The sequence below is a fragment of the Poecilia latipinna genome, unplaced genomic scaffold (genome assembly GCF_001443285.1).
Source record: "Poecilia latipinna isolate Pla-1442-1.1 unplaced genomic scaffold, P_latipinna-1.0 Scaffold1963, whole genome shotgun sequence".
NCBI classification, from domain to species: Eukaryota; Metazoa; Chordata; class Actinopteri; order Cyprinodontiformes; family Poeciliidae; genus Poecilia; species Poecilia latipinna.
Window position 1 is genome coordinate 174562 of NW_015114579.1, and position 20378 is coordinate 194939.

General features: G+C 39.6%; 1 protein-coding gene across 6 annotated transcripts; it reads left to right on the forward strand.

The window, feature by feature from the left end:
• The first annotated feature begins 58 nt into the window (after nt 1–58).
• LOC106935427 (E3 ubiquitin-protein ligase RNF19A-like) lies at nt 59–19639 on the forward strand. Of its 6 annotated transcripts, none has more exons than XM_015015872.1 (10): nt 59–237; nt 5562–6115; nt 7413–7903; nt 10738–10943; nt 11696–11843; nt 15157–15319; nt 15577–15691; nt 17431–17562; nt 17736–18006; nt 18093–19639. In XM_015015872.1, the coding sequence occupies exons 2-10, from the start codon at nt 5963–5965 to the stop codon at nt 18361–18363; spliced, it is 1950 nt and encodes a 649-aa protein (XP_014871358.1). In that variant the 5' UTR covers nt 59–237; nt 5562–5962; the 3' UTR covers nt 18364–19639. The 6 variants fall into 6 exon arrangements, with proteins under 6 accessions (XP_014871358.1, XP_014871361.1, XP_014871362.1 ...); XM_015015875.1 differs by lacking the exon at nt 59–237 and adding an exon at nt 4228–4465 and having other exon boundaries at nt 18096–19639; XM_015015876.1 differs by lacking the exon at nt 59–237 and adding an exon at nt 4232–4465 and having other exon boundaries at nt 17757–18006.
• The last annotated feature ends 739 nt before the right edge of the window (nt 19640–20378 follow it).

Here is a 20378-nt window from a genome sequence, read left to right on the forward strand (position 1 = left end):
CTCGGTCGAAGACCCCCCCTCCCTTTCGGGCTGACCCCCCCCCCCCCCCCCCCCCACCGCCTCCCCCTTGCCCCCTCCGCTCTGCAGCTTTGTCCATCCCATGATCCGCTCTTTGTGCGGCAGCAAAGAGGAGGAGACGGTATCTGTGCTACTGTTCGCTCCTGGATGGGGAGGAGCCAGTTGTGGATTGTGTACGCTGCATAAGCGAAAGAGGCGCTGCATAGAGGAGGGGAAAAGGTAAGAAAACGCAATTTTTACGCAATGGAAATGATTTAGGTGTGATCCGCTACGGAGGATAACATTAGGATGCGCAATCGGACGGGTTTGTTGTTGTTTTCAGCCGAGTCCATGTGGGATGCAATGGAGGTAGAGGTGAATGCGACTGTGCATCGCCTGTTAAACATGCCACTCCCTGCAACAGCACGCTGATGCGCTGGACAAACCCCTTCGTAAATCATTCAAAAAATGTATATAAAACGTGACAATAACTTTGAAATGCGCGAGGAGGCCCTGAAGGGCTGATTTTTGTCGGTGTGCTGTTATAGTTCATTGTATCTAAAGCTGCACGTCCTGTATAGCCTTTTGCTCACTTAGGCCTGGTTAAAGAGAATTTTGGACATAGATTGTATAATTAAATATATCAAAAAGTTTGGGAGGACTGCCGCCCTTTTTGTACATTTTCATAATTCAAAACCCCTTAATAATAGGCAGTATTTCAACATAATTTCATGAAGTGGTTACTTAATAGCTTCTACGGCAACATATAACTACAGGCTTTCAGAGTGGAGCTGTGTGTTTTGGTCAGGAATTCCTCTGAAAGCGTCAGTGTGTGCGTGCGTGCGTGCGCGTGTGCGTGTGTGTGTAGGCTGAGGTCATTCTCGTGCTTCTAAAACCCGCATTGCTGCTGTGGGCATCTGTCCAGCGCACAGATATGTTTAAATGCCAACGGGTTTCCCTCTTCAGAGGCTGCAAACATGGCCCCCAGATTCTAAAGAAACTTCATCATTAACAGGTGTCAAAGAGGACGACAAATAAAGAAAAGAAAAAAAAACTGCTGTAAAGAGAGGAGGTCAAGAGAAAAGCCAGAAAACAGTTTCTTTTCCCTTTGAGAGGGTGGCGGGGATTTCTAAGGAGGACGAGCAGCTTCGGGGCAGAATTCAGATTGTGAAACAATCCCATCTGTCATTGTCCTTTTTCAGCACTTACAATAGCATATGTTCTGTGCATTTAGTATTCAGAGTTGTGCAATTTAGAAACATTATTTCCACAAGTCCCTATGAGAATTTTGCTGTAAGCATTTGACCTAAAATGGGCATTCTGATTACACAGATGCAGGTGTTTTCACCCTCTTGCACTTCTTCAATATATTGTTTTAAGTTAGTCTGTGTTCTTTTGCTTCTACCATCCAATTCTTAAAAGTAGTAAAAGTATGAGAAGCTTAACAATTAGAACAGGTTTGAGAAAAAATAAAAATAAAACAGTGGAGCTCTTTTTAAACAATGCTTCACTTTTACTCTTTGGAGTTTTTTTTTGAGCCTTTAGTCTTTACTTAGCGAGTGACTTGCAGCTGCATTAGATGACAATCAGGTGATTTTAATGGAACGTTCATTTCTTCTACTTTCCCAAAGTCATTGTGTCTCTTGTGTTAAAAGAAAGTTGTTTTTATATGAAATTGTCCATTTTTTCTTTACATATAAAAAATTTGCTCTTTTATTTTATTTTTTTTTTTATTTTTAGTTTTTTATTATTTTTGCCTGTGATGTTTTCCGACGAATCCTGTCCAAATCTGTGCTGCCTGTTCCGAAACGACATACTGAATCATATCCAAGAATACAGTATGACTACAAGCTGCTCTTTTATGTTGTGTAATGATGTGAATAAGTAAAACATTTTTTTTTATAGAGCACCTTTCAAGATAAAAATTGCAAAGTGCTTCAACACGCAGGAAATAAAATAAAAGTTCACAAAGCTAAATTAAACAAAAGCAGATAAAAAAAGAAGTATTCAAAGGAAGTTAGTTCCAAAGTTTTAGTTCTTTTCTTAGTTACTCTAGTTGTTATGCTTCTTGTGTCTTGTCATTTTTCTTTTATTAGTTTAAAGTAAAATATAAGTTACATTGTTACATTTATCAATTCAGTCTGTCTTAATGAAAAGTAAGTAAACTATGAATTTAGCTGCCGAAATGAGCAAAGGTAGCACAAAACATAAAGTGTCGATGATTAGGTGCCTCTGAGTCAGGTTTGTTCAACAGAAATCAACTAGAGAAGACAGAAAGGTTAGTAAAATCCACTAAAATTCCACCGATTCACAAACTGAATTGGTCATTACGACGCAGTCAAAACCTGCAGAAATCTTGATGTGTGAATGCATTATGAGCCTGGATTAATTTGAATCTTAATCAGTGTGTTTACCAGGCGTTATGTATCTTTCTTTTCCCTCTTTTCTCTTCATATGTCTCTTAACTTTGGCTAAGAAAGCCTTCAGTCCAAGCAACATCAGGAACAGGTAAAGAAAATGTTTCCGTAAAAGGGGAATTTTACCCCAGAAAATTGGCCCAGAATGACTTTTTAAAGCATGTCCAAATAAATTTCAAAAACTGACATTCTTTGAATCAGCAAGTAAAGTAATTTACTTGTTGATAATTTACTTCATCAGCGAGTAAATTTGATGTACTTGTTGATTTAAAAAAAAAAAAAAAAAAAGCCTTTGGCACTTTTAAAACATATTTTTCAGCATACGATGGAAACATAGTAAGCATGGAAAGGCATAAAGAGTTTTGGCTTTGATGTTTTTGGATCTTACTGTCTCTGCCAACACTCCCAATCACAGCTGCTGAGAGAAATGTGGAGCAACAGATTGCGATTATATAGTAAGCGTGCCAGTCAATGCTTTTATAAATTTTGTTATGTTTTGTTTTTCTTCTTTTTATCCACCCTCCCCAGCAATACTTCAATTCTTGCTGATAGTAACATTAATGAGAGGAACATAAAAACTTCTAAAAGTATTGGGGCTAGAAGAACATCTGGAGCAGGAAAACCCATCATGACTGCGTCTCCCTCCAGGAGAGTAACTCAACACGGTTCCGGGCCCCAACACGTTTGACTTATGCTCAAAATATTCTAGGTTTAGGCACAGCTAATGTACTATTATGTTTCGGAAAACATTAATTGTAAAAGTTTTTGTGCCACAGATGTTCTGAGAATATAAGAGATGAAACAAACAAAACATTAGGAAAAAGAATTAGATTTTAAAACCTGGAACATATTTGCACTGAAGTGCAGAGACTGGCTTGCAGAGCGCTAAGTGTGATCGTCTAAACAGATGTAGGAACAGCTCCTAACCATTCAAGGTAAAGGAAAACCATTTATCCACAGTTGGGCTCTGCTCCTCTGTCTGAGCTGCTCCCCTGTTTCTGCTGTTAATGCCACTTCACTCAGCTGTCTGAGGAATGGCTCACAGAAGGCAGGGATTTAATTTTTTACACTTTTTATTGTCTGTTCAAAACAAATAGATAAATTTTATAACAGCTTGCTCGTTATATATATATATATGATTATCGGTAAGTATTTGAAAAGATCTGATTTCCAGCTCATGTTGACACATTTTGTATGAGTATCAGACATTTCTCAAATGACTATAGTTCAAATCTGCTCGTTTACATACCATTAAGTAAATTACTCACTTGCTTTGCTGAGAATGGCGCATAGATACAACAGAAAACATTGATGATCAAATATTTGGAAGATTAAAATGATAATAATTTCAATAATATAGACCCAGAAACTTAAGTCACAATGTGTTAACAGAACTGCACTCCGGTGCTCTTCCTGGTTTGTCATTTGTTTGTTGCTGTGTGGTGATTGGTCAGATATTATTTCCAGACGCCGGAAAAACATGCATCTAAAATATCGGCACTTAACCGTTTGTTTATGGTGCCATCTATAAGGGAGCAACTCAAAATTATATGATGCGCTTCTCCAGGAAGAGCCTGCTGTAAGCGATTTTTAGCTTATCCACAGCACTGCTACGGAAATGCATTTCTAATCTCAGTTGCATTCAGTATCGCGGTAAAACATCGGAACGCATATAAAGCAACAGCCTTCCAAACAGTTTTAATGTAAAAAAAAATTTCCTTGAAGATCCAAGGTTTGTACTTCACCTCTATTACGGAATCACACAACATGACATGTTGTGTGATTCCGGCGACAGCCATTTTAATTGGTCCTGAGTTTTGTGAATCACATCATTCTCTCTTTGCTCTTTGGGCCTGATTATAAAAGCTCACTGCTGCCTGATGGAGAGAGCGAGTTTTCTTGGCCAGCTCTGCCGCCTTGTCTCTGCTCTGTCGTCTCTCAGTGCTCTCTGTCAGCCGGTCGCAGCTCTCGTATGTCTGCTCCGTGTGTCTCATTGGCCGTGACATTATTTCGCAAGTCTTGAGACATAATGATGGGAAGATCACAGTGCGGTGAGCCCAAAAACAAAGTGCTTCAGCTTGAATTGCAGACTTTTCTGGTATTTTTTTCTCTATTGTTATCCCACGGGTTATTTGTTGGCTGGTTAGGCCTCGGCTTGTTTACAAAAGACAATAAAGGAACTTTCCGACACCCAAAATGTTGTATCTCTGATGAGCATTTCTTACATTAGCTGGGTAATTAATTACACCACCTGCTGTGACTTGCATTCAGGTATTTATCAGTCTTCAGCTTTAAAGAAAAAGGGTTGTATCCTTCCTTTATTTTGTTGACCAACAACAACAACAACAACAACAACATGGAGCTCTACGGCAATCTGTTCTCCATGCTGCGGAGGAAAATTCTGATTATTCTTGCAGTTTCTCTGGCATCTCGTTAAAACGTCTTTTAAAGAGCAGAATTGATGTGACAGAAACTTGGAAACTGTGACCTTGATATATTCCTTATAACCAGTCACCCAAGACCAAGAGATTTAGAGTTTTGGTGAGAAGAAAAATATCCCCGGGTGCCCTTTTTTTTTTTTTTTTTTTCCACGGAGACCTTCTGGGATGGTTTTGTGAAGCAAACACATCGTGTTGAGCGTCCCCTGGATCCACTTCCAGCCCGTCCGTCTGCAGAGCAGATGTAACATCTTTGTGGAAAGCTCCTCTGATTTACAGCCTACGGATTTGTTGTGGTCAGTAATGACTAGTTTAGTCCGGCTTCACAATGTGCAGTTTATGTTTTGGCAGACAAGCCATCTGGCTTTCCATCGTTTGCCTTTGTGTTTCATAGGCGTTCTTCTGGATGACTTTTGTTTCATATTGTGGTTTAGATCATCATCAGTTCTAAATGTTTTAGAATGTGACGGGGGGGTTTGCACTACCGTTGCCCATTAGTTTCAGTAGTATAAATCGACATACACAAACAACTCGCAGTACAGACTGAGAAAGTCTTAAAAAAGGACTTGAGCAATATTGAATGAGTATAAACCTAAGAAATGTTCTTTAATTCTAAATTAACTCAGTGATAGTAAAATGTGATGTGCTGTGCAGATGATGCTCTCACTTCAGAATAGTTTTCATGCTACTTTTATTTTTCTTTCTGCAGGGAAAAGGACTGTCGATGCTCCAAAGAAGACCTCAGCTCGAGGTGGTGGACAGTTGAGGGCTAATTTTAACCATGTGAATTTCAGTTCAGGAGGAAGCGCAGAGGAGGAAACACAAACCACATGATCAGCCCTCTGAAACAGCACCAAATTAGCGATGTTCCCCTCAGGCAGGGATTACCTCCTCTTCAGCCTCTCGCTCTCCATCTCCCCCGCTCGTCTTCGCTCAAATCGCAAAATAGCTGTCCAGCTCCAAGACTCTGATCCGTGAGAGCTCGCACTGCTCATCCGCCCACACGCAGGTTAAACAAAAGACGCGGTGCCGCTTTCCCGTCCCGCACCCTGCTCATGGTCGTAGGTCTGCCATCCTCAGCCGCTGCCGCTCCCGCTCAAGGCCCGAAACATGAAGAGGCCCAAGCAACAGACCGGGCCTTTGAGCTTCCTCAACTTTTTCAGCCGCAAGCCCAAATCGGAGCCGAAGCCTGAGAGGCCCGCGGAGCCCCGGCCGAAAGAAGAGGTGCCTATAACTCTGACTCCGAGCACGCACCCAGAGCAGGTGAGGCTGGAGCATCTGAAAAATGTCTGCGGCGTTAATAAATATTTATTCAAGCCGGGAACACATTTTTGCTTTTTGTTCAATGCATCTTGTTCAGATTTTTAAAATAAAAAAAAACCTCCCCATTGTACTGTATCCCAATTACAGTGTATTGACAGTTCATTCTTCTTTAACTTCCTCACACTTTTTGTTTCAACTTTATGTTCAAATAAACGCAAAGCAAGGCATAATTGTGATGTGGCAGGAAACACATGGTTTTCAATATGTTTCACAATTAAAAAAAATACTACGGCGTGACATGCATTTTTATTCAGCTTTCCTTCACCATGATGACACCAAATAAAAATCAGCACCAGAAGCTTCTTCAGAAAGCTAATCCCAGTATAAAAATCCACCTCAACTGACATTTTAGGAGGACTGATCAGAAAAGCAACCAAAATTTCACTTTGGAGGCCTTTATGGATGAGTAGAAAAAAGAAAAGACAAAGAATAAATAAGAATTTATGTTTCTAGTTGCCATATACAGGAAATAGTGTTTGGATGCTATTCTTCAGCAGGGACAGGGAGTTTGGTTAGAAGAGATGGGAAGGAGGGTGGACATCCTGAATGAAAATCCATTGGAGTCTAGAGGGATACAACAAAATGGTTTAGATCAGCATATATTCTTGCAGTAGATTGGCCCAGTCAAAGTCCAGACCTGAATACAATTGAGAACGTGTGGCAAAACCCGAACATTCAAGGAGGTCTCCATCCAGTGCGACTAATGTGGTTTTGTAAAGAAGAATAGGAAGAATAGGTATTCTTCTAATTTAGGTTTTCAGTTGTTAAAAAAAGTATGTCCTTCCATTTCACAATTATGCTACCCTATGTGTTCATCTAACACATAAAACGTGCAAGTTATGTTGACGACATTTGAAAAAGTGCAAAGTGTAAGAGTAATTCTGTAAATCACTGTGGGGAAGATGTTTAAAAGCAAAGTTTAGAATCTCAAATCTTTGGATTTGTCATCAGGTTTATTTCATTCTCATCCAGGTAATTCTCAAACCAATTAGGATGTTTGTTTTATTATCTGGCCCCTCAGTGACCTCATCCATTTTCTGCTGCTTACCATGGATAGTGTCCAAGGGCAACCGCCAAAGCAGATCCCTAGACTAGTAATTAGTTGTTAATTTCTAGAAATGATGTTGCCAAGGAACAATAAACCGAACATGCATTCAGTAACAGCACAAACAATAAGAACACTGCCTTTGGAACGCGTGGTTAGATTTGTAGCTAATATTCTTTATCCTTTCCTCAGGACATCAGCCTCACGGCAGTAGATGCTGGGAAATCAGGAGCTTCTGGAGCAGAGGGAGCAGAAGAATCAAGTGTGCAAGCTGCAGCAGAGGCGGGAAAGACCAGCACCGCCACAGAGGTGTGTGTGGGCGGGGCCAGCAGCGGCTCCACCGGCGTCCTCTCCCTGTCCTCGCCCAGCCAGGAGCAGCTGCTGGATGAACACCTGGAGGAGTGTCCGCTGTGCCTGCTCAGCCAGCCGCGCTTCCACTTCCCGCGCCTCAGCTCCTGTTCGCATCGGGCGTGCTCCGACTGCCTCCGCCAGTACCTGCGCATCGAGATATCGGAGAGCAGGGTGAGCATCGCGTGCCCGCAGTGCCCCGAAGCGCTGGCGCCGCTGGATGTCCGCGCCATCCTGGATGACCGGGCACTGCTGGAGAGATTCGAGGAGTTCCAGTTGAGGCGCTTTTTGGCCGCTGACCCAGATACGCGCTGGTGCCCGGCACCTGACTGCAGGTGAGAGCAGAGGGCTGACCATCATCACATCAATAATCCCACAATGCATAGCTCTCTGAAAAACAACCAAGTGCACACCATGTGCAACTATATTTATATACAGAATTTAAATATTGGTTTTGATAAGAGCCTACTTTTACAGTAACTGAGCAAGAGAACCCTAAAATAAAAACCTAAAAGGAGCAAAAAGCACAAAAACATTTTAAAGTACATCTGATCAAACAAAACAAAAACAAAAACTGGCATTGACCTTGACCACACCTGGACTGGAAGCCAACCACATAATTTTGTTTTATCATGATTCATTGACTAAACAGCTGAAACTCAGCAATCAAATTTTTTTTTTTGTCATATGTTTCTGTATGTAGAATTCGGAAATGGAAAAGAAGTAGGAGTTTGTTTGTGAATGTGATTTGTTATAATTTTCTTGTCCTGTTATACTCATAAAGTGCCAATAGTGCATGTGGAGAACCTGAAACAAAAAAAACTGTTAGAATTTTTTAACTATTCTGATCAAACTTATATAAATATTCTACCCTGGCTCTCTTGAGGCATGAAGGTCAGCAAAAACGTCATGCAGAGAGGAATTGTTGATTTATACCTCAATGAGGACATATTTAACAGAGTTAAATCAGATCACTAGTTGATCTGATTTAACTCTTATCTTTGCAGCTGTTTGAAGGAACCACTGACACTGATCTATTGCTGTGCAGCCTTAATAAGAATAGATGGGTAACAAGATAGGTCCATACTCATGAGTACGCTGCATGCTCCTGTGTACAGTAGACATTTGTGGTCAGACGCACAGAAGCACTTGGGGCTCAGGACTACCTCAGGACTACCACCTGGCTTTGATGAATGAATGGAGAAAAATAATCAATGAGCCTGAAGTATGTGATGCAGTTATAAGCGATACAAAACACAACCGAAAATGCATGAAAATGCATTTTTATTCAAAAACACTGGGGTTACAATGTATCACTCTTTATTAGTGTCTCACAATATTTTATATTTTGCTTCTAAGCGCCTCCATTTTTTATGAAGTATTTTATTTTATTTTTTTTTAAATCAAATTAGGTTCTCTTTTTAGGTTCTTTTTTTTTTTTTTTTACAAATTCTTCAGATCCTCCAATGTTTCCCACTGAACATTAAAAAATAATAATCAAATAATGTTTGGTTTATATTCATACCACTGTATGTGCTTCTTCATTTTTGGGGTTAATCTGCCTGAAGCTCCATAAATCTTTGAGTCACAAACAATGGATCTGCACAGCGGGGTTTCCACACATAATGACAGCTCGAGGCAGCCTATACTATAGGAAAATATGTGTCACATTGACAGGCTGCTATTTAAAGAATGCCTAAAGAAAAAGTGAAACAGGCAGTTTCGGTATTGCATAAAGTGAATATATTCACATTGTTTGACAGAATAATAGACATCTAGTAAGAACGAAAAGAGCAGCATTTAATTATTTAGCTATATAAGTGCACATCTAGGAAAATCTATTACTTGTGTAATAATCACTGGGTATGTGGGATGTACATTCTGCTGAATAGATCTCTGGAAAAGCATACATATACATACAGAACATTTTTTAAATACCAGAAGAAACCGTGATGGCAGAAATAACCAGAAAAGGAAAAATACTATCTGCCTAACTCACTAACTATTAAGAATGATATAAATATAACGCAGTCTTTTTAAAGAATAGTGATTTATAGTTCAGTTTGAAGTTGATTTTATGACCTACGATCCATGTTTTAGCAATTGTTTTAGTTTGTGCAGATTTTTTTGTTGAAAGCCTGGTACTACTTTAGTGGGTTTTGTCACAGAAATCACAAATGTATCAAAACACATATATATCTATATATCTATATATTTTTTTCCTTCATTTTTAAAAACCTCTTTGCATCTTTTAAGATATGCAAATCCTCAACTACCTCACAGACTCTTATACAACTGTTCACCGTCAGCTTTGTTCAAACAGTTTTTTTTTTTAGCTTAAGGAGACAATATGCAATTAATGTTGCTACTGATCAAGATCATATTTCATGTACTTCCCTGGAAATTAACTGCATCTGTCCCTTGAGTTGCTATGAAACCATCTCCACCTGAATCTGTGTTTTTCAGACATCCAGTGCCCCACATATTGAAAATATGACCAAATAAAATAAATAAATAAATTGATTGATTGATTGATTGATTGACATTCTCAGATGGATTTCTTAATTTATTGTTGCCATGGCATGTAAGGTACAACTGCTATTACAAGATGTGTTATGCTTAATTTAGATGAATTCTGTGTTTTCTTAAACATACTGATTTCATTTAGAACATGAGCTAGTTGATTGATTTTCACTTCATTCAGCATCCTTGCATGGCAACGCATAAAAGATTGCTCTTAGATCCAGGTAATCCAGAAACTGCTGGTTTGTTTGATGACAGTGACATCTGGATACATTTTATGCATGCAGCTAAGACTTAGAGTCCATTCAGACTGAGTTTGATACCAAAGTAGGATCACTGCAGGAGTGCAATTATCCTCTTTTGTGTGTGTGTGGCCTCCAACTTGTTTGATCCAGTCAAACTAGAAAACATCACAGAGCTGAAAATGCCAGCAGGATAAAAAAAAAAATAAAATATAACGTTTGGCTTTCAAATCGCTCACATTCCCCAGCATTTGATCCATGATCACATACTCTTTTGAACACTCTTACTTATCTTCTCATAAAACATCAAATTCCTCCACAACTTCTTTGAGTCTTTCAACTTAGGGCAACAAAATGAGGCACGTAGAGCGGGCATTAAATTGCGTCCCTTTTCTGAATTACAGCTACGCGGTCATAGCTTACGGCTGCGCAGAGTGTCCCAAGCTGAGCTGCGGCCGTGAGGGATGCGACACGGAGTTCTGCTACCACTGTCGACAGCTGTGGCACCCCAACCAGACGTGCGACCAGGCGCGGCGTCAGCGTGCCCGCCACGCGTCAGGTGGAAATGATGCCTCTGCGATGTATGTCTTCAATGAAGAACCAGGAGGAGGTAAACTTGGAAGCAGATTTTGACTGTTGAGACCTTGGTTTGGAAAGGGTGGTAAGAATTTAACGTTAGGATGTGCCCTCTTCAATTATCGGTCGCTCTGGCAGTGATGAGTGAAAAGCTTCAAATGTCGACCAAAAAGAAAATTTAATTGTGGTTCTTTTTCCACATTTCTGACTTTAGATTGAAAACAAAATCAGACACATGGACTCATGAACATTTTTGGCAACTTATTTAGACAAACTTATTTGGCACCTACTGTTGTAGATTACAGTAGGCGTCACAGTAATATAAAAGTCGTACCTTATCTTCATATGTGTCAGCTCTAAAATTCAGTAAAACCAAGACAGAAGTTTTTTATGCACCACTGTTCAAAAAACCTTAAAGTAAATAAATAAAAACCATACCGTGGGGTGATTGAAAATCTCTCTGGAAACCATTAAAGAGTATTCATATTTAAAAAAGAGCAAATTTTTTGAAGCTGCCTGATATAAATAGATAACAAACAACTTGTAAAATATTATTTATTTCTAAATGTTTTACACCTGTAGTGTCATAAAGTTGAACGGCACTGCAATTAACAGACTTGTTTCCGCTACAAAATAGATACGCACTATAGCATAGGCAATTACATAAATGGCTTTTTCTTAAATTTGCTATTTGCTTCATCAATAGATTAAGATACAAAGTGAATCTGTTTGCGGTCAGAAAGTAGCTGTGTCAAGTTCTCGTTGTCCGCTTTTATTCTGTTACAGATGCAGAGGAGATCAAGGCATGTCCTCGCTGTGGCGCCTACATCATGAAGACTAATGATGGCAGCTGTAACCGCATGAACTGCACTGTGTGTGCCTGTCAGTTCTGCTGGCTGTGTATGCAGGAGATCACTGATGTGCACTACCTCAGGTATTCCTGCTCGCAGTCTTACCGTGTCGCCTCAGTACGGTGAGCCACATGCAGCACATTGTAAGTCTAGCGCAGCAGCAAATTATCACGTGCGCAGCTGATTTCAGCGAGTCTTTAACACATCCCCCTCTGGTGAGGATATTTACATCTCACCATTCTTACCAGAGCTTGACAGTTGCACCAGCTTCGGCAGGCCGAGAAGCAGATGTAAGAATTTGTGTTACCTGTCCATAATTTACTGTACGTATACAGAATATCTGATCAGTTGAAATGTTAGAAACTTTCCTCCCCCACCAAGTGGATAGAGGACCTCATTTTGCTCTGGTGTTCAGATGAACTCTATATTGACTCAGTGTTTTTTTTAGAGGACATCTGAAGCCAGGTGGTTGCACTAAGCTCTTTTGTACAGTACCTGTAACTGGATTTATCTTTCTTAGTTATGCACTACTTTCTGTCGGCCTATCACATAAAATCCACATAAAATGCATTAAGATTTGTGGTTGTAGCGCAACAAAAACGTGTACAAGTTCAAGGGGTCTGAGTTCTTTTGCAAAGTACACCAGGCAGAATCAATTTAATGGAAATGTCCCAGGAAAATACACCGACCCGATGGCTGCTTTTATCACTGCTACGTTTTATCTGCTTTGATGGTAGCTTCACACATTTGCGAGTCTTCATACAATGGGCAATGCTGCATCCACTTTTTTTTAAATTTATTTTTTTGACATATATAATCCAACGTTATGTTTTATTTATTTCACGATTTTCTCCCAAGCCATCCGAAACAATTATTATCGGACTAATTTACACTATGTTTGAATCTGTTTAGGATGATCTGATGCACAGAGAGAGCTCAGTGAAGTTCGTAGCTGAAATATAGCTTCCGCTCTGTTATAATGTTTCACATTGTACAAATCCTTTGATTTACTGCAAGTGCAGGCTTTTGTTGCATTAAATTAAGCTCTTCGGTGCTATGTAGTATGCATTATAGGGACAGGGCTTTTAGACTGTATCAATTTGCCATTGTAAGGTACTCTACTATAGCACTGGGAAGTGTAATTACATTAAATACCTCACAGTTTCTATCACAGCAACATTGTGAGGCTGTTGAATTTGTTTCGTATTGTAGTCCACTTATTCATCAAAAACATCACTTCTAGTAATTATAGAATCTCTCTTCTTCGCTTGTTAAGTGCATCTCAAACTCTAGCAGAACGTGATGTGATTGTATTCTTTTCTTGAAGAACAATTTATGTAGACCATCGTCACAACAAACAGATGTGTTTGGAAACACCCAGTTTATGCTGAAAAATTAAGCCTGTCAGCAACATTGTTTAAAAAACAAACAAACAAACAAACAAAAAAAAAGCTGCATTGGTTTAAACATAATTTTCCATTGATTTTTCAGTCCTGGAAAGAAGCTGCTGCTAGCTTCCCATCACTCAGCCTGCTTAATGCACCAACATATTTCCATTGTGGTGGGGTCGATTTTAGCGTTACTGAGAAAACATGTGTGGGTGCCTTGTAATCTTTTCATCGGTGTTCGATTCTTTGACTTAGGGTGGCTGCATGTGTCAGCTCTTTTAGACGAGAAACACTTCCAGATATCCTCCTGCCCTTGTCCTTCTCCTCCTTACTTGTTTGTCTCTTGCATTGCAATTACAGTAAATGTTCTGCTGAAGGGTGCAGTCTTAAGGACCGCACAGTGAATCTGCTAGTTCAGTGCAACAGAGAACAATAATAATAGCTCACTATAATTCCCCAAAGTGACTTTTGCTGCTGAGAAACAATTAGACACTGCAAGAAATAGCCTTTGGGTGCAGTTTGTGCCCTTCATGTTGCCACCCCTGAACCTCCAAGCCAATTATTGCTTTAATTACGCAGAAAAGCATTAGTCAGTTAACAATTTCTCCACGTATGATTAGAGCATTAAACCAAAGCTGGATATTAGGCATTAGCATGGTTTAGGCCAGTGTTGGGATCTCACCTTCAAAAGAACTGTGTTAAAAGTAACCTAGTCTTTTCTGTAATAAAAACACTTTAACCAAAAGTAACATCACATGTTGAGATTTGCTCCCACCGTTGATAATTCTGGAAGACAAATACATTTAAAAATGGTTAATGGCTATATAAACACAGTTAATGAGTAATGGAGTATTGAAAAGAATGAGACATGCCGTCTCAGATATTATTATTTTGTTATTTGCTGTGATTTATTGCACTTGTTTCCGTAAGAATAAAACTTCAATACGGTAGGGCGTGTTTGTGATATTTCCAGTAAATTGATGTCAGTATGACTGTGCACATCCTGGTTGCTTATTTTATGGAAAACTAACTAATCAACATAGTTTTGTGAATGCATGTTTTTTTTTTTCATTTATTGTTGAATAAGACTAATATATTGGGAAAAAAACAACAGCAAAAACAGTTTAGGGATTTTGTTGACCTTTGTAGGGCTTCAGGATATAAAAAGAAAAAAAAAATTCTGCAAATTTCTGCAGATTGGGATGGTTATACTAATTATGGTTAACCTCCATTTTGTTGCCACCTGCATTTCTTTGCACAATGTGTCCACCACTCTTCAAGAATGCCAGGATCTCAGTCTCTAAAGTTGTGGATGCTTTGTAGCATTAAAGGCAGTTAGAAACCATCCAATTGCCCATATATATTATTGATATCCAATGTGTGAATGTCTAAACACTTTAACAAGAGCGTCCTACCATGTTATGTCCAAGCAGTCCCTTTCGATTGCCATATTGCACACACCAATATTGTAATGGTGACTGTGATTCAAAATATTTCTGGGCTAATCTTAACAGTTTTTAATATAGTCATTGTTTATTTCTGGACCATAGATTTGCCAGCTGAGAGGTTCACATCGGCATCAATAGGTCACTGCTGATGTGACTATTAGAGTGCTCTGGAGTCCTCAGACCTGATAAAGCGCTGTACAAACGCAGGACATTTACCATTCATTATCGGACAGATTAAGGTTCAGTGATTTTTCTGGAGACTATTCTGGAGCCTCTAGATAGGATTGGGCAAACAGGGATGCTTCATAACAAGAAGAACATAATCGGAAGGTCTGGACATCCTGATCACAAGAGACTAATACAACAAGAGTGTCCTCAGTCAGAGGCTCCTTCAGATCTGCTGAAAAACAGACCTCTACAGGAGATATGACAGCAATCGCCATCGATGATAAAAAAAAAAAAAAATCTTAGATGGCTTGAGTTACAACATTTCATTTCTCTTGGGGATTAATAGAAAATGTTTGAATTGAGCTGAATTGTGTGTGTCTTGTGTGTTTCAGTCCCTCAGGATGTACATTTTGGGGGAAGAAGCCATGGTCTCAAACTCGAAAAGTACTGTGGCAGGTGGGCATGTTGCTCGGAGCACCTGTGGTCATCTCTCTTATAGCAGGCATCGCCATCCCAGTCATTATAGTGGGTATACCAATCTACATGGGCCGTAAGGTAAGCAATCATGGCAAAAACTATTTATTGACAGGAAAATAAGAATTCAAGCAGTTGCTTAACAACTTACCATATACTTACTACATATCAGTGGTAGTTGAAGACAACCTCAGGCTGCTTTTGTCGGATTGTCCTCTTTTGTATTCTGCTGGAGTTTGTTAGTGGATTCGGATAAGTGGTTGCACAGATGGAGAACAACAAGAAGGAACAAATTAAATTTCCATGAGGCAATTTGTTTCTAATTTATTGCCTTCCAGGTCCATGGTCGTTGCAAGAAAAACAATATCTCAGGAAGTAAGCACTATTTAACTGTGGCAAGTGGGGTGATGATGTCCGTGTTTGTGTCGCCAGTAATAGCAGCTGTCACAGTGGGTAAGTAAAAATGCTTAAAGATAAGTATTACATTTTTTGGGTGTTATTGTTGTATATACTGGTAAATGTATATACAAGAAATATTAAACCCTAAATCTGATAAGTCTAAAAACAAAATACTATTTTTTTTTATTTGTTTGATTTTTCCACATCAACTTTAAATTAAACAGTAGTCATTATCAGAATGTAGTCGATGTAAACTAAACCATTTTTAATCCGTACCCCAACTTCAAAAACAACAGCATGATAATGTGGTTCATACCCGGATTTATTTGCAATCACAAATAAATCACATGACTACGACTATGGTAAGCTGTATAAATTCTCACGTGCTGATGTTTAAATTATTTTCATATCTTCATAATAGTCTTTGCATTACGATGAGTGATCTTCCATTGGAACACACACTGTAAAAAATGAAGCTGCACCAGTTTTCTGCCCCTACTTCTGACCCTCTGTCTGCATCCCAGCTTCTGACTCCTTATGTTTTCCCATTAACACCTCTTGCATTTTGTGTTGTTACCGCTGATCAACTTTTATTTTGTTCACAAACAGTGTTGTTGTTTTTGCTTTGTGACTGAGACGCACTTAAAATCCCACATGTTCACTTCTTTCTCTCCTCTCTCTCTCTCTCTGAATTGTTTGGTTGGCTCGTTTGTTCTCTTACCCTGCTCTCACACTCTCTTGCTGAGTCAATAGCGGCCCAGTGTTCTGGCTGCGTTAATGATGTCCCTTTGTTTATTTGGAGCTCGGCTTTGTGTTCCCAAATTCCTATCGCACACGGCACTGAGTTGCATAATCACGCAGCATGGCGAGGTTGCTGTTCAGAGCATTGGGGGGGGGCCCTGCTGAAAGCACTTTGTTCAAGGTTCTGAAAACAAGTGGGCACAAATCAAACATGCAAAACGTAATTTGACATTTACGGTGTGATTAATTTGCACTGTGCATGTTCGCCTGGTGGTCCACCTCTCTTTTATTGCTGTGTCAAAGCTGTGTTAGTATTTTCCGCTTATCTATTAGCTGCGGTTTCAGAAAACTGTATAAAGGATAAAGAAACAAAAAATAAATCTCCTTTAAGCTTCCAGTTTAGGATTAAAAAGGAATGGCTCCCTCTTGTGTTAGTTTTCTGTAGCTGTTTTAATTGTTGAAAATGATGGAAAAAAAAGAAAAAAGGGTATTACGCTTTTGTTTTTGGTTTTTCATCTTACACTAGGCTATGTTCAAGTCAAAGTTTATTATCAAACCTAAAATCAATTTATCCTGAAGAATGTTAACTTCCAATTTATCTTACTTTGCATCGTCACGTTGCCCTTGATGGAAGCTGGTTCGCTCTAGAATAAAAAAAATAAACCTGTTACACTTCTACATTTGGTAAAATTATGATTCTGTAAACAAAATCTTTACTTTATTTCACCTTTTATTTATACAGAATAGCTTCAATGACAAGAGCAAGACAGAACTGTCTCTTCTGTAAAATCACTGGAAGATATGCAGAGACCTGCTTTTCATATGAGTAAACACAAAATTACTTTTGATTAGAATTATTTGGAAAACACTGGACAAACCATGCAAAATCAAACAAGATATCCCTTATAGGAAAGTGTGGGAATTTAGGAAGCGTAAATGGGAAAACCATGCTGCAAAAATGTTGTGCGATGTTCAGATTTTCTGACTCGATTGATAAACCTATTTTGATAATGCTTCACAAATTCAATGTCGCATATTTTGTTGTCTTTCAGGTGTGGGAGTGCCGCTAATGCTGACGTATGTCTATGGGGTCGTTCCCATGTCGCTCTGTAGGAACGGCTGGTGCCGACCCCAGACTGACCCTCCTGAAACCAACAAGATACAGCTGGAGGATTTGGCAAGCTGTGAGTGCACAATGTTTCATAGTGCATAGTATATTCATGAATTGTAAAAAAACAAAAAAAACAAAACAAAAATTAAGTAAATTCTGCTAGATTTTTATGTGGAAGACCAACACAAAGTAGCACATAATTCCTAATTCCTGCCCCGTCTGATGTAGTTTCAACTTCTCTTATAGATCTTCTATTCTCTCATGTAGTCACTGATCACTGGACGGGCCAGAACAACCCAGCCCTCAGTGACACCAGTGTCCAGGAAGTCAGAGTCAGTGTACAGGAAGTGGGCATCCTACCGAGTACGAGCACTCTACCCCCAGACTTAGATAGATATGTGAGATTGGATGAAGCCACAAAACGCCATGGATACACCCAGCAGGACAGCCAGTCTGACTGTGAGGTCGCAAGTGTGCCTGACAGCAGACTAGATGAAACACAATTGCCTACTTTTAGGTGAGTATTGAGCATCTTCTGGTATTTTTCAATGCATCTGCAAACTAACAATTGTTTTATTTATTTTTTTTTATATGGATTTACAGCAGGGAAGGAACAAATATTGAAGTGTGCGTAGAAATTGAAACCCATCCAAGAGGAGGCCGACAGTCCAGCTTAAGTAGCATGCTGTCAAGCCGAAGCCTGTCGGCTGAGTCTGTGGGACACTCCCAAGATTATCCTTGTGCCTCAGGACTGGACGAAAGACGGGAAGCAGCAGGACACGGAGAGGACCTTCACAGACGAGAAAAACTCGGAAGGAAAGCACGAGGAATCGAAGAGACGTCCTTCCAAGTTATTGAAGCAGTTGACGTATGAGGTCCCTCACCTGGAGATGTAAGAAGGTTTAATGAAAACAGACAAATCCGTGAGCTGACCCGTGTTTGGATGAACTAAGAATCCACAGCCGGGGCCATCTCCTGCTTTTTACAGCCGTCCCTCCCACCAGATGCCTTCACGCTCCACCTCCCCCTGAGGAAGTTGCGGGTTCAAACAAAGCAAATTTAAAAGATGAATGTGTTCAAGTTTATATAAGCATGAGACTGTGACATAGAAAGTAGTGCTAAGAACTATAAAGAAGACAAGGAACGCATGACATCTGACTTAGTTCAGAGTTCAGACTGTTTTTTTTTTCTTTTTTATCCTCACTGAAACAAACTACCTTTCATTCACTAGTTTAAAATCTTTTCTTAAAGTCCTCACTTTATTTGGCTGTTCACTTTTAGACCTTACCTCACTACTTCCTCACCCTTTACAACTAATTATACCACGAATGGCATGATTTATTTTACAAGAGAGGGGGGCGGGGGGAAGGATCCGACAGCTATCGTCTCAGAAATCTAATTTATATGTTTGACAAGCCATGTTGCAAGAAAGGAAGAACTTTTTTTCTATCCGATCAAGTCCTCGGTTGCAGTTAAGACGCGGCTCACAGATGAAATGGACGGCCTTTAACAGATGCATGCTGCAGTTATTGAAACTCTCTTTGTGCTTTCAGTTCATTACTGGAATCGGACATGTTCTGCGACAATAGTGCAGAACACGGGATACCACAAAAACCAGGACTCACAACTCTAAGACATATCCACCGTCTTCCAGGAAAGCAGCTGAGCGCATTGACATTTTGCATTCTTTTAGTGCCGCGGCAAGCCTTTGAAGAGTTCAAGCTTTAGAGGACAGCGAGAGAGAGAGAGAGAGAGAGAGAGAGATGTATTTGTAGTCTTTAAAAATGCTCACTTTAATGCAAAGCCACACAGCAGAAACACCACAGTCTTAACTTTTTACAGCTTCGTGGTTGTAGAAGAGGCAGCGTTTCCACAATAACCTACACAGATTCTCTGATACGCACCAGTTAGCATAGCTGCAGTAGTGCGCTGCCGAAAACAATATACTCCAGTCACCCTCAGAGGTCACCAGAACTCCAACAGCGGCATGTCGAAACTGGAACCATCCCCTCCAGATGATTTGTGTGGACAACCTGACTTACATGCACTGCTTAACTTCCAGGGTGTGAAATAATTCTGAACGTGGTCTTGACATGAAAGCCTCTTTGGGGTTGTCGACAGAAACCGAATAAAGATCTCACCTTGAAGGACAAAAGCTGTATGTGTGTGTTTCTTACGAGGTTTTTATGCTTCTTTGGTGGAGTTGGGCTGGTTTGTGTTTCCTTATTGGGTCTTTTACAGACCAAACAGGTGGCAGGTTTAGATAGCTGGCAATCCTGGTTAACATTTATTCAAAACATAGTGGGAATTTGGCGTCATATGTCTGAAATGAGAACAGCACGGTGGTGCAGTTGTTAGCACTTTGACCTCACAGAAAGAAGGTCTTGGATTTGAATTTATCTCTGCATCTTTTTGTGTGGAGTTTGTTTGTTTTTCTCACACAAATGTGACTTTTCCAAGCATCCTGCTCTCACCCCCCACATTTAAAATGTGTGTTAGGGAAACAGATCACTTTTAGGTGTAGGGTGTACATTTGAGTTTCTGTGAAATACAGTGGAGACCTGTTCAGGGAGAAATGTTGCACGATTTTCTCACTTTAATTTTTAAATATTAAAACACATTAGAAAAGCACCAACGCTGAAATGCCAATGAACAAACTCAGGATGTGACTATCACATCTGAGTGAACCGGTTTATGTGTGATTTATATGTAGATCAAAGGATTTACCTGTCAATAAATAATTTGAGTTGACTGTGGCAACACGAATCCAGTCATTAAAACAATAGGTGCAACTATTTTAATGATTGCATCCTTATTTCTGTCTATTTTTTTATGCTTTTAAATACTTTTTAGGAAAAAAAAAAAATTCTGTGGTGGGGCATTTCTAAG